General features: G+C 42.7%; 1 protein-coding gene across 2 annotated transcripts in view; it reads left to right on the forward strand.

Annotated features, from left to right (window-relative positions):
• Positions 1–4367, forward strand: part of Zmat4 (zinc finger matrin-type 4) — a 518094-nt gene extending 513727 nt beyond the window's left edge. For both annotated transcript variants that reach the window (XM_051169437.1, XM_051169436.1), the window contains exon 7: positions 3349–4367. In XM_051169437.1, the coding sequence (XP_051025394.1) occupies positions 3349–3364 (16 nt within the window). In that variant the 3' untranslated portion in view covers positions 3365–4367. The remainder of the gene's footprint in view (positions 1–3348) is intronic.
• The last annotated feature ends 10643 nt before the right edge of the window (positions 4368–15010 follow it).

The raw sequence follows: 15010 nt of genomic DNA on the forward strand, positions 1-15010 counted from the left end.
TCCACGGTTGCTGCTTTAGTATCTGCTCCCGGCTCCTGCTGCAGCGTCCCTTGATGATGGATTATAGCCCGTATGATTAGATAAACCCTTTCTTCCCCAATTTGCTCTTCATCATGGTGTTTATCACAGCAACAGACAGCACACTAGAACACACGCCGACCTCCACATAAATAGAAACAACGTAATGAATTCGCCTTCCTATGCTTTTCTTCAAGTTTCTATTTCAAGAAATTTCCAAAAATATATGAATTATGCAGCTTATCTCTCAGATGAAAAAGAATTTTCTGCTTGGATTGGATGGCTCCATGTTTATTAATAGCAGTAAAAATTTTCATGTTCTTTGTATCAGATGGGATGCTGCGTAAAATATGAAGGAGCCATTTCAGCAAGGATACCCAGCAACAGGAGGATAATTATAAAAACTATATGGAATTGAAAGATACTTTAATTTGTTATTATTTCTCTGCGTTCGGAAAGGATCTGAATAATTATGCTGACTCTAAAGGGAACAGGCATATTTTTCCTTGTTATGAGATTAAATCCTTACTATACTATTTTCACTCTAAGTTAAAACAAAATCCCCCCCTCATCTGCATTCCAAGAATGATGCAATCAGGACTGAGTGCTGCTCAGCTGCAGATGTGCTTGGCCTGCTCACTGGTACCCATGGATGTGTGACCCAGACTCATTTTCATCTGAAAAGAGTTCGTCTCCACAGTTTATGGAAATGGAATTACACTTGTTTGCTTAGTATGAACTTTTGGCCTTTATGTCACATTAATTCATGAAGTTGACAAGGACTGTAAAATTCCCTTCGGTCGTGAACTGATGGTGGCAGAAACCAAATGTGAGATTTTTAAAATAAGATTTTTCCTCTCAGAACAACTATTTAAGGAAAAAAATGGCTGTGGTTCCCAAGGTCACCTCAAGGCAAAATTTCAAAGCCATTAAAAAGAAGAAAAGAAGTGTGGGACTCTCTATTTTCATGCGGTTTGCATTATACTAACAGCACTCAAATCCTTACTTAGATGCTAAGAATACTATGACAGCATTTTTTTCGTGGAAAGTGAGGTTTCAGATATGAGTATTAGTATTTCACTTTGTAGCTGTTGAATGTTCATTCATTAGATTTATATCAAGACATCTGCCTCTCAGTACAGGAAGAAGCTATCCAGGCTCCGGTCTGGGTATCCCAAACAGCGTTGCCTAGCTACAAACCTTGTTTACTACAATAGTAACCAGTATGACATGATGCACCCATGGGTGCAATAATTGCACTGCTTTCTACTATGATTTAAGACCCATTCCACAGGAGAAAACTCATGCCTGATACTGCAAAGTTGGTCAAGAACCCATGGTTGGGGAGCGCACAGGCCGTCAGCGGGTAAAATCTAACTACTGTTATTTTCTAAATGGACATTGTATCAAACCACCCTGTAAATTCAAGGGTCTTTATCTATAATGTAGTACACTTCTCATATCTTCTCAGAGACATTTCTTTGTGTGGTAGATATTGATTAGTGTAGAAGCTCACAGCTGGGCCAAAGTGCAAAAAAATAGATGACTGTGGAGTGCTCAGCCACAGAGAAGATATTTATACCACACCTCCTCCCCAAGGCTCAAGGATTATCCTGGGAGATAGAAGGCAAAGATCTAAAAAGCTAAAGGTCAGAGAAAACTAGCTGGTCTCAAGTAGTACTTCACTTCGCAGAAAGGATGAGATCCCGTGTCTTCTTCCACCTTTCAGTGCTGGGACCTCATCGGGCTTGAACCTGCATAGACTTTGTACATGTGGCAACGGTCTCTGTGAGCTTGTGCATCCATCCTTCTGTGTCTGGAAGACACTGTTTCCTTGGGGTCATCCATTACTTTTGGCTCTTATGATCCTTCTTCCTCCTCTTTCACGTTGATCCCTGAGTCTTAAGGGGGAGGGGTTTGATACAGATATCCCATGTAGAACTGAGCCCTCCAGAGTCTCCCACTCTGCACATTTTGTAGTCCTGGGTCTCTTTGTTAATTCTCCCTTATTGTAAGGACAAGCTTCTTTGACATAGGCTGAGCAAGGTACTGATCTGTGTGTATAGCAGTTTATCATCAAGTGCCATTTTATTATTGTGTTTCTTTAACAGAATAACATTAGGTTTTCTTGTAAGGCCATGATCTATGTAGTCTCAAGTTCTTGGCCGCTTTAACAGTGTCAGGTTATGGGTTACATCTTATAGAGTGGGTCTTAAATCCAATAGGAGAGACAGTGCCCCAACCAGGCATCTTACCAAATTATAGTGCCAGTGCCAGGTATGAATTACATCTTGTTGAGTATTTGGCCAAAGGGATCCCATAGAACCACATAAAATTCAAGACTGTTTGCCAAGGCTGTTGGTTGTTCTCCACAACCTGATGTTAAGACTAGATTGCTGAAGACAACAGCTTAGCTATGACACCAAACATGGTGAAGTCAAGCTGGCGCCTAACTAGAAGTTTTCCCCCTACTAACTAATGTTCATGGTGCTGGAAGGTCCTCTGCAAACTACCAAAGGAGAAGGGTAATGAATATCACCCAGATACAAACCCACTGACCTACAGCAGTGTCTTGCCAGCAAGACATACTAGTGCAATAAGTGGCACATATGTTATGGGAAAAACCAACCATCTTTTGACATCTATTGTTTTTATCTTAAGATCATTTGGGAAGGAACTAGTATCTGGATTGAGAGTGTAGAAGTGCAGATTTTCACAGTATGGAGAAAGCATTAATAATTCAGCCACTATATAATGCAGATTATTTAATCTCCTAAAAGAATCATCATACAGGGCCTGGGGAGGTGGCTAAGAGGGTAAAGTATTTGGTTTACAAGCACAAGGACCTATATTCTAATGTCCCAATTCCTACATAAATGCCATGCATGGCTGTGCATACCTGTAGCTTCACCACTGGGAGGGTGGAAACAGTTGAATCCCAAGGTCTGCCACCGAGTCAATATAGCAAAAATGGAGAGTTCCATGTTGAGTGATGATTCCCTGTTTCAGGAATATAAAGTGGAGAGAAATAATGGGGAGAAGCTTGAAGCTGATCTCTGGCTTCCACACAGACACTCACAGGTGACTGACCACATCTCCACGTATATACACTCATACTATACATAAACACACAGACACACACACAGACACACACACACACACACACACACACACACACACACACACACACACTAACACAATTCGCTATCTAAATTCAGCCTAATTCAAGTTTGATGAGGTTGGGGACAGAGGGTGGGAGTGAGAAAGAGGGGAGTGCCAACATATGTAATTATGGAAGAAAGTGCTACTGTCTTCCTTTCTGTCTTACAGCCTGAAGAATAAGTAGTGAAAGCATCAATCAAGAGCTAAGAAGAGATGCCAGCATTTCTCTGTGGTAGAGAACTCCTCACCAACCTAAAGAGGATCCTTTCTTGAGCAATGAACATTTCTTACAAGGATTCACAGATTAACACGTGACCAATATTGATTTTTGAAAGTAAATAAGATTTTTTCTTCTTTTAATTTAGCAGCAAATTATACTTGGATTTTAAAGAGTCCTTGCCGGATAACATGTTTAGCACAAGTTCTAAACTGCAATCACACAGCAGCTAGTCAGAGCACTATTCAAACTTACAGAGAGTGGAAAATTTAATTTCCAGTTTATTCTAGATTTCCTTAGAGTTACCGTGTTTCTGTGAGACCCTTCATGATTATCATGTAAGTCTCCTAGACCCATTAGCAAATATACTTTTCTCATCATTGGGGAACATGGTTGGTGACAACAGCCGCAGAAACAGAACAAACTGTGGTTTGTGGAAGTTATACAGAATACCAGTTGTTCTTCCTTCACACTGACAAGCCAGCCTTGCCTCTAAATGCCGGGAGCGCAAGAGCAGGATGGAAACAGAGAGGCAGGAACTTCCCTCTGTATCACCTTGATGGAAAACTTCCCAAGATGAAGCCAACTTCTCCTTGCAAGCTGCCAGATCATAGCTTAGGAAAAGAATTAGTTTGATTGCATGATGATCCTACTAAGTAAAAACGTCTTCACAGCATTGACCCTGGTGTAATGCTTTTCGAAAGGTATCCAAAGGATAGTTTGAAACCCCAGAGTGAGATGGAAGTGGCTGTTAGAAAGTTGGTCTGAATTGTGGGCTTTAATTTGGGGCACTGATGATTTGCGGGGACAAAAGTGGCTAAATCCCCAAGAAGCTTCGTTCTTCTGTTTCTCTTTCATCTTGTGCTGAGCTGGGATTCAGTGACTTTGAAAAGAATGCCTCTGGGTGGAGGATGGACCAGAGAACTGATGCTCTTTGAAGGGATCAAGTCTGAGTGCCACTGTAAAAAAATCCTTCTCCGGGGTTAATTGCTCTGCATTGCGATGGGAAGTGGTGCCTTGCAGACACTGCAAGGTAGATGCAGAACTTCTATTCCTGGGCTCTCAGCTGGCTGGAGCAGCCCTTGACACCTTGTGACCACCAATCTACTGAAGTAAGACTTTTCCAGACATCATTGCTTTCCATAGGGACCTGAGGTGGTTACAGCCAGCGAGCAATAAATGAAACGACATGGAAATGCACAGTGTTGTTCTTAAGGTGCCTGTTTTGTTGTGTGAGGAGGTCACAGTCCATAAGGACCAGACTATGGCTCGAAGACGGAGGTCACATACCATGTACAGTCATGCTGCAGATGAGGAACAAGGAGGGTGAGGTGGCAACAATTTTATTTTGTCACTTTGGAAAAGAAGCACACAACAGAGCTACAATCCTCCAGTGATGGCTTTTCTTTGAATGTGTGGAATAAAGCTTTATTTGTCAATTCTGCTGTAATATAAGCATAGTCTGAGTTTTTTTTTTTTATTTTTAAATCTTTTTTTCTGTTTATGTTTAGTGCCTGAGCTCTTTCCCTGAAGTGTTGTGTTTATTTATTTTTTTAATGACCTAAGATAGAAAAGCCTACGAGCATAGATTTCCTTTGCATTACAGTGAAACTTTGCCAAGTCCTTTATAGATAAGCCTCCAGCTACAATAATCAGATTATTTCAGAGTGCCTCATCTAAATACCATTGCTCTTTGGCAAGCTGCCACAAGCACCCACTAGACATTTTGCTGGTTTGATTGTTCTCAAGTTTATTCATGCTCATGCAGATAAGGGGAATGCCATCCCAGGATGCCGTGAGGACCACTTGGCCAGACTACTTTAGTGCAGGAAGGCCCAGAAATGCCACTGTGTCCAGGGACTATAGAGCAGAAACACCACCATTCAGGAAACTGTGCTGTTCACTGGTTCCTAGTTGTGGCTGTATGTTTAAGTCTTATGTTACTTTCCAGTTTTATTATGAGTAGATGGGAGTTGGATTTGGAATAAGTGTTTTCCAATGACCAGTAAATTCTGCTGGAGAGAAAGAGACACATGAAAACTTGGCTGTGTCCCTGTCCCCTGGCCAGCCCACTTGGAGCTCCCCTCGTAGAGAGCCGTGAGACTACAATAAGACCTTGTTGGACTTATTTCTATAGCATGCCCTTTGAGAACACAGGGGAAAGCTTATCTATGAAAAAGAAGAGCTGTCAATATTACTGTGTCTAAAGTACGTTGGCTGCTCCAGTGTTCAGAGTGATATCAGCTGACCACTTGAGGTTTCATGGCCATAATGAGGAAAACACATATCTAGTGACCTCGTATTAAATCGAGATTTCTGTGTTTAGTTGAACAATCACTGATGGTTGATATAGACATCTTCCTTTTTCTCTTTTTCCTCTTTCCACCCCGTGATATAATCTCGGGAATGCAACATGCACTGTCCACATGCTCTACCATTTGAACTCCATGCTTAGGTCTGACTCCTCAGAAAACTAAATCATTCGTTAGTCCTGGCAATACAACTCGAATTTGCTTTACAAAATGTTCTTCCCTTTTAGTGCAGAAATAAGCTTGAGGCTAGCACATGTGTCAGTGGCCACAGATGCCGTGACAGTGAGACCCAAATTAATGAGCTCCCCTTATATACAGTCTCCACAGCCCGGTGAACTAATAAAAATACTCGTAAAGCAATCCGCTAAGCAGCAAGTGCTGCAGCAATTCCTTCTGCCGATAAAGTAGCCATAAAACTCTCTTCCACTGCTGCTGAGCTGAAAGACCAATGGGATTTGTACTTTTCTGGCCTCTTAGATGACACAGAAACATAAGTTGGAATTGCAAGTATCTTCGTACTGTCTGGTGGAGTAAGTTTAGTAAGTCAGTCATACCAAAAGGAAAGAACATGGGACACATGTGCAAACTCGCCAGGTGGAGGGGCCGCCCTTCTGTCAAGGCCAAGGGAGATGGTGTTTTTTTTTTGCAAACAGTGGGAACATAGAACACTAAACCCCAGTGAGAGAGCACCAGGTCGTAACTACACTCCCCACCAACTGTTGTTCACTCGATCAGCCTGTCCAGTGAATTGCTTCTCTTTTGTAAGACTACAGCTAAGAAAGGTCTGTCTGCTCAACATATGACTGTAGGCATCCATCTCCTTCCCCCGCCCCTTTTCTGGTTTTGAATTTGTTCCTATTCAAGGCATGTTAAACTACCTCATAGGTTTGTTGTGTGGTTTAGCTGATTAATAATAAACAACTGCTTAAAACACAAATCTGTATGTAAATGATGCCTTAATGCTTTTCCTTGCTAAAGGTTTGTGAGTCCAATCAACTGGGTGATATCTAAATTTAATGTGTAAAGGCCATATGTGATGGCCACCCCTGCCATCGCCGCATGCAGGAAGCTGACACCCTTCCAGGACAACATTTACGTTCATCTGTTCCTTTGTTTTGGTTTTTGTTTTGTTTTGTTTTGGTGTTTTTGTTTGTTTGTTTTTTGTTTTTCAAGACAGGGTTTCTCAGTGTAGCCTTGGCTGTCCTAGACTCACTTTGTAGACCAGGCTGGCCTCGAACTCACAGTGATCTGCCTGCCTCTGCCTCCCGAGTGCTGGGATTAAAGGCATGTGCCACCACGCCTGGCTGCTTTGGGTTTTTTTGTTTTGTTTTTGTTTTTGTTTTTGAGACAAGGTCTCTCTTTGTAGCTCAGGCTAGCCTTGAACTGCCAGTCTCCTGCCTCTTCCTCTCAAACGTTTTCTAAGTTCTTAAAGGGGCAGTCAACATTGGCCTTCAGAGTATCTGAAATGGTATTATGGTAGTTGAAATATCTGCATTTATAGTAATTTATGGTAACATTAAAATGGTTTTGAGATTAAACCTTTGATACCATTGCTGTAGGTCCTTCACATCTGGGGTAACAGGTAGTCACAGCTGCACTATTGTGCTTCTGAGCTCATGTGGGGTTGGCAGCACTGGTGAACATCTACCTTGATTGTGCTGTCCAGAAAACCTGTGTGTGTGTGTTTGTGTGTGTGATATATGCTTCACACCTGAAGACCAGAGGACAACGTTGGGTGGTGTTCCTCCTCACACCATCCACCTTGTTTTTGAGACAGTGTCTCTCCCAGCCTGACTCTGCTTGGCCAGTAAGCCCCAGGGCTCTGCCTGTTTCCACATCCCCAGCGCTGGGATTTCAAGGATGCACCACCAAGCCCAGAGTACCTGGGCTTTAGGTAGGAAGTGAACACAGGTCTGCATTGCTTGTCCAGGAAGTATGTTGGCAAGTATTTTAGAGACTGGGCTATCTTCATAGCCCTTAACAACAAGAACAATAAAACCCAGCAGCCTAAAGAGAAAGAAATGGAGCTAAGACCATCCAATAGCCCAGTGACATCATCCAGAAGCTCCATAGCAACTAGTTAAAAAGTAATTTTACTGCTGACTCCACTTGGCAGCCATTTTCCCCGGCATGATTAATTATTCCTTAATCGCTATTATGAGTAGAAGTTTTACATGCTAATTTCAAATGCTTCAACTTAATTAGTAATTCACTCTGACCTTTAAAACCCATACTCTGTAATCTTCAAATTATATGTGTAAGGAGAAAAAAAATCTAATTTCACTTCTCTTTTGACTGCCATTAGCAAGTGATCTGCAACCTGCTGTCACCCGGAGGGAGTCAGCTGGGGTTGTCCCAAGTCCAAGCTCAAGTTCTCTCATCATCAGCAAAGTCAGTGAGGGCTAAAGGTGACTCAGCGTCCAAGAACTGAGGTAATGCAGACATAACACCTTTTTTTAACCTAAAGGAATTGAAGATAACTGTACACAATAACCGATTCCTTCATAAATCTCTTTTGAGAATTCTTGGCAAACTCGCCACAGGGGTTACTGCTTTTCAAATAGTGGGCAGTAAGACCAGGAGCGACACAAGCTTTCCTTGCGGTGGCTAAGGTTTCTGCTTTGAGATCATTCAGGTATGTGTGTGTGTGTGTGTGTGCGCGCGCGCGCGCGCGTGTGTGTGTGTGCGCACGCACATGCATGTGTATGCTCAAATGTCTCAAAATTGCCTTAATTATTCACTGAAACCAGCTTCATTGTTGATCATCCCTGTAACATTAGTGCTGGTGACTCTACAGTTGGCATGTCAAGAATTTTTGTTCTTTCTTCCTCAGGCCACACCTCTTGTAGAGTCTCCGAGAAGCTAATAATTGAGGTTATGATCAGCTCCCCTAGGATTATTAATAGCATAATGCATAGGCAAATGACGTAGGGATATTTCCTTGTTTTTATCAAAACTGTAATCTCTTTGGCTGGTTGAGAATAGTGTAATGGAGGGTGGCCAGTGTGCAAAGAAGGCAGCTTCTACTCGTCACCTATGCAGAACATGGGCTTCTGGGAAAGCACACTGTAGAAAGAAAGATACCATGCCCTCTAGTTCCCCACCTGCAGCTCTCAGGACATTGGTACACTCTCTGTCCCTTGTACGGATGCTGCCACTGACCTCCTCATTGCCAGCTGTGCATTCATGTGGCCACAGGCCTTGAGGACTCCACTGTGGGCAGTTTGGTGTGTCTTGTCCTTCTTAAACCTTTGGTTTTTTTTGTTTTGCTGTTTGTTTGTTTTTGGTGTTTTTTTTAACCACTCCTATCTAGAAAATGCTGGTTTTCAAGTGTGACCAGTAACAAGAAATTTAAACCAGTACGTTGAGAGTCCATGCCATTTGGGAGGCACATTTTAAAAACCATGAAGTTCTCTCTTGCTCTTTAGAAGTAGTTTTAAAAATATTTATTCTTTATTATCCTTTTTATAACCACTTAATAAAAAGCCAACCATAGCCTGTGCTCATCTTCTTTATGTAACTTCTGATCTCTTATTGCACGTGGGTTTGCAGAGTTTAAGCCTGTAAGCTAGCCAAGTGTCCTTTACGTCACTGTGTGGTTCTGAGATGAAAAGGGATCTCCTGGGACTCACGGTTCAAGCAGGCTTGGCCATACTAGTAGAGAAAGCTGGCTACTGAGATTTTTTTTAATCTTTGTTTTATTGTTTTTCCCACACAACTCACAGGCTCCAAAACTACTCCTTTCTGTGTTCTTGTTCCCCACTTCATAGTAAGGTGTCCTTACTAAGGCTCCTCTGCATTGCTGCAGTACAAGAAAAAAAGACATTCTCTCCTTTAGAAAATATCTGGTACTATCTCAGCTATTTCTTAGATTTTAAAAAGAACTAACCACTTTTCCATTGAACTTATCGTCTCTAGCCAAACCTCTGAGAAAGGAACTGGAAACCATAGCCGGGAAAAAGAAATAAAAGCTTAAGAGATCACGTAGTCTTTCGTAGATGATGATCCAAATGATAACAAGTAGTTAAAAGTGTGTGTGTATGTGCTGTGGTGTGTGTGTGTGTGTGTGTGTGTGTGTGTGTGTGTGTTGGTTGGTTATTCAGCTCTGGATGAGGATAAATCTCTGCTGTCAGCTTGGCACACCTGGGAAGAAGGGCCCTCAGCTGAAGAATCACCCACAGCAGATTGGCCTGTGGGCAAGTCTCTGTGGCATTTTCTTGATTGATAATTGGAGGGAGGCCAAGTGCACCTTTCATGGTGCCAGCCCTATGCAGGTGGGCTTGGATTGTATAAAGAAGGTTACAGGGCATGACAGGAAAAGCAGCACCCCTCTGGTGTCTCTGCTTCAGTTTCTATCTCTACATTCCTGACCTGGCTTCCCTCAATGATGGACTATGAACTTTTAGCCAAATAAACCCTTTTGCCCAAGTTGCTTTTGGTTAGAATTAATCACAGCAATAGAAACCAGACAGGCAGATATGCTAATTCAACAACTAGTTATGACACACAAGCTAAGGGTATGTATACTACAGACAAACTGTAGCTAGTTAAGTGGAGGGGTGGAATCTCATTTTGCCTATGCTTTGCTTTGATCTTGGATACATTATGACATGTTTTTCCCCTCTGAGCTTCAATCACTCAGTATTTTGGGTGAGTGTGTCTTCATTGTCATCACTTAAATGTTGGTTTAGAGTTCGCAGTTGATGCTGGCCGTAAACTCATGACTCTCTTGCCTCTGTTTCTTGAGTACTAGAACTATACCACCATGCTGTTTAAATAATGAGCCCTTCAGCCTAAAGGGAAGAGAATTTGGTGGTGGTGATGATGGTGATGGAGATGATAGTGATGGTGATGATGGTGATGATGGTGCTAGTGCTGGTGATGTGCTGGAGAGGTAGCCTGGTTCCTTGGGAAGCTGGGCCAGACTCTCCCACTGAGTTACACTCTTAGCTTGGGCTTACTTCTGATAGATTTGAAAAGGTTCAACACACTATTTTCCTTCTCTCTTTGGGACCATCCAACTAACCGATAGTTGTCCAGTATAATGGAAGCACTAAAACTGATGTTATTCTGAGCATGCTCATTTTGAAAATGTGTGATGAAATTATAGTCTGTTGGAGAGAGTTCACACTATAACAACTCCTGTAGGGAAGAGCATCCCAAAGAGCAGAAACCAATGTGTCCTAGAAGCTGCCATTGTGAATTACAGAGACGCACCGGCTATCTGTTTCTTGTCCTCTGTTACCCACCACAACCCCCCACCCAGGCTATTGCTCCCCTACTAGTTCTCCTTTGTCTTACTTAGAATTTTATTGCTGTGAAGAGATGCCATGACCATAGGCAACTCTTAAAAAGGAAAACATTTAATTGGGGCTGGCTCACAGTTTCAGAGGTTTAGTCCATTATCATCATAGCAGGAAGCGTGGTAGTATGCAGGCAGACAGTGCTGGAGAAGGAGGTGAGAGTTCTACATCTGGATCAACAGGCAGCAGGAGGAAGACTGAAACACACTGCCTCCAACAAGGCCCCACCCACCCAACAGGACCACACCCACCCAACAAGGCCACACCCACAATAATGCCAGTTCCTATCAGTCCATGGGGACCATTTTTTTTTATAGAATAATTAACTTTATTGTATTGCTCATAAACAATTGACTGGCAACAGAAGCAAGCTCTATAACGGTAATTTAGCCCACCAAAGAAATTGTAAAGAGTTTGAGAATATAATTTAACAAGGATGTATTTATAAATTTTAGTACCTGAAACTTGCTGATAATTTTCATCTAGCTTCTTTTTTTAATTTTAATTTTATTAACTTATTCAGATTACAACTCAATTGTTATCCCATCACTTGTAGCATCCTGTTCCTCCCTCCCTCCCATTTTCACCTTATTCCCCTCCCCTAGGTCTATGACTGAGGCGGACCTCCTCCCCCACTATATGGTCATAGGCTATCAAGTCTAATCTTGGTAGCCTGCTTATTCTTTCTTTGAGTGCCATCAGGCCTCCCCACCAAGGGCAGGTGGTCAAAAATGGGGCACCAGAGTTCATGTCAAAGTCAATCCCCACTCTCCACGTAGCTATGGAGAATGTCTTGTCCATTGGCTAGGTCAGAGTAAGGGTTCAATGTTTACTGCTTGTATTGTCCTTGGTTAGTGCAATAGTTTGCGCAGACTTCCCTGGGCCCTGATCCACCTATCACAATGTTGTTCTTTTAGGTTTCTAAGACCCTCTGGGTCCTTCTATTTCCTCATCTCTTATATTTCTCTTACCTAGAGTCTCAGTAGGATGTCCTCACATCTATCCCAGTCTCCCGGTAAGTGAAGACTTTTGTGGGTCGTTCATTTTGGGCTAGTGGCCAATTATAAGTGAGTATATACCATGTGATTCTTTCTACTTCTGGGTTAACTCACTCATTATGATCATTTCTAGCTCTATCCATTTGTCCACAAATTTCAGGATTTCCTTGTTTTTAATAGCTGAGTAGTATTCCATAGTGTAAATGTACCACAGTTTCTTTATCCATTCTTCAACTGAGAAACATTTAAGCTTTTTCCAGGTTCTGGCTGTTAGGAATAATGCTGCTATGAACATGGTTGAGCATATGTCCTTGTTGCGTGGGGGAGCCTTTTCTGGGTATATTCCAAGGAGTGGAATAGCTGGGTCTTGAGGAAGCCTTATTCCTAGTTTTCTGAGAAAGCGCCAGATAGATTTCCAAAGTGGTTGTACAAGTTTGCATTCCTACCAGCAATGAAGGAGTGTTCCTCTTTCTCCACATCCTCACCAGCATGTGGTATCTCTTGAGTTTTTGATCTTAGCCATTCTTATGGGTGTAAAATGGAATCTCAGAGTTGTTTTGATTTGCATTTATCTGATGACTAAAGACATTGAGCATTTCTTTAAGTGTTTCTCAGCCATTCTATATTCCTCTGTTGAGAATTCTCTGTTTAATTCTGAGCCCCATTTCTCAATTGGGTTATTTGGTTTGGTGGTGTTTAATTTCTTGAGTTCTTTATATATTTTGGATACAATAATGCCACTTCCTCTGAGTCCATGGGGGCCATTTTTATACAAAGTATCACATCCTTCATCCCACCAAGCCACATAAATCTATGCCTACAGCTCTGTCTGCCAGCTGGGTTCTTATCCAGCACCAGGACATCACACAGGGAGCTGAAGGCCAGCCATGCTGATCTCAGAGCAGCTTAGGACACTTTATTCTTCCAGCACAGGATAGACATATGGCCCCTCCATATCTTCCCACTGCACGTGTCTCTGGTACCTATATGGAATACACACACACACACACACACACACACACACACACACACACACACACACACTTATTAAGATGATCCTACAACATGACCTTTTGCTAGTTTTTATTACTTTTTTTTTTTTTTTGGTCAGCTGTAAGTAGCACAGCTGTGGACTGTTCCCCTTTATTCCTTTGTTTCTTGATAGGAAGCATTTAACTGCAAACGTAAAGCTGAATTATGGCTGCCAGTCTGCTTGAGGGTAGTAAATGTCAAGCAGACATTGCTGAGTCACAAACTTTGTGAGTTGAGACTAACCCAGTACATAAATCTGCTTACTGCACAGGAGCCCCGCTCTATAAACTTGGCTGACATGTGAAAATCTGGAAGCCCAGCTCGCCAAATAAGTCAGCGTGTTAGCACGTTAGCCTTGCTTTACAGCCCCTGATTAGAAATCTGTGCCTTTGTCAGAGGTCCGCTTAAACATCGTGTTCTCCACATCTTGGATGTGGGAGAGGAGGACAAGGGGTTGGGACATAGCCACGTCCTCATTATGGCTGGGAGAAAAGTGAATCCCTGTAGGCTTGGAACCTGGTTACTTCTGTTCTGTTTCCTTGAGGGAACAATACATTTCAGAGATCTGTGAGCCAATTAGAAACTAGCTTGGCCTCGGTCAGAGTTGGGGGTAGATTTTGGCCTTTCTACCGAGAGCCTGATGTACCGCCCGGTGCGCACATCTGCCCTGTCTGATTCAGGATACATGCTGAGCTCTCGTGGGCCTTCGTTAGAGCTTCCGCTTAGTCCAGAGACCCACAACTTGGTTCTTTTTCCAGAAGCTGAGTCCACAAGCTCAATCGCGAGGCAGTATTCCACTGATGCCTCTCTGAAAGGGCAGCCTCTGCTCCCAGGAGTAAGCCTGGGAGCCAGATGAAAGTGTTCTCATCATGTGCCTACGGGATCATGACAGTCCGGCAGGTGGCAGGGACAAAGGCGGCATTTGTGTAGCTGTGACCCGCACATGGTTTAAAAGTCAGTTCGAAAACAGAGCTTCTCCTTAGCGTGTGCTAGACCCTGGAATTGAGTTTCAGAACCACAGAAAGTCAGTTTCCCTTCAGGCCCAGGAGCTGAAGAGATTAATCATCCCAAATCGTAAACTGGAACACGTTTTCAACCGCTGCTCGCGCATGAGGGCCATCAAAGTGCAGACGAGAGAAGAGAAGAGGTTAGTTAGGAGGCTGGAGTTTTAGTGACGCTCTGGCGGTAGATAAAAATGGGCTTCTGGGAAACAAGCTATTTCCTCCAGGTTTGACTTTTGTGGATAAAATGGTGGGGGAGTATATGGGGTTGGCCGTTCTAGAAAAACTGAAATCAGTAGAATATTAAACTGCAGTCACTTTAATGTTTATTTAATACCAAAAGGAGGCAGCGATATGAATTAAAAACAACCCTGAGTCCAGCTGGAACTCCTTAGGGGGGATGCTGGTGTCATCTGTACCATTAAGTGCTTGCACCATAACTGCCCAGAATGGCGAATTGTTGTAAACTCCAAAGACTCCCAAGATTCCTTGCTTCCTATGCTCTTGGCAGCAAGAGGGTGATACCCGAAAGCCATCACCACTCATGTGTACTTTATGTGGTCTCTGACTCATCTGCTCTTTCATTTTGTGCCTCTATAATTGTTGAAGGTACTCTTAGCTCCCGCTGGCAAGTGACAGAGATGACTTAATTTTCTAAGCAAATATGTTAAACAGTTTTAACAAAGAGAGTGTCCTGAAACCAGGATGAAACAGTGTATAGCCCAAGGGCAACAGAGGGAAGCTTTTTTTCTCCCAGTTTTTGGGTTTTGTTTTTGTTTTGTTTTTGCTTTTAACAGATCACATTCTTAGCCTAGCAACAGCGTGTGTATCCACCATCAGCCACTAACAAGAACCATCCCATCACCTCCTGCTTCTGAGTTTGCAGCCCTAACAAAACACTCTGGTAAACCACACTGGCCCCAAAATAATAGAAACAGCAAGTGTCAGAGAGTCCTCGGAGGAGAAA

The sequence above is a fragment of the Acomys russatus genome, chromosome 27 (genome assembly GCF_903995435.1).
Source record: "Acomys russatus chromosome 27, mAcoRus1.1, whole genome shotgun sequence".
NCBI lineage: Eukaryota > Metazoa > Chordata > Mammalia > Rodentia > Muridae > Acomys > Acomys russatus.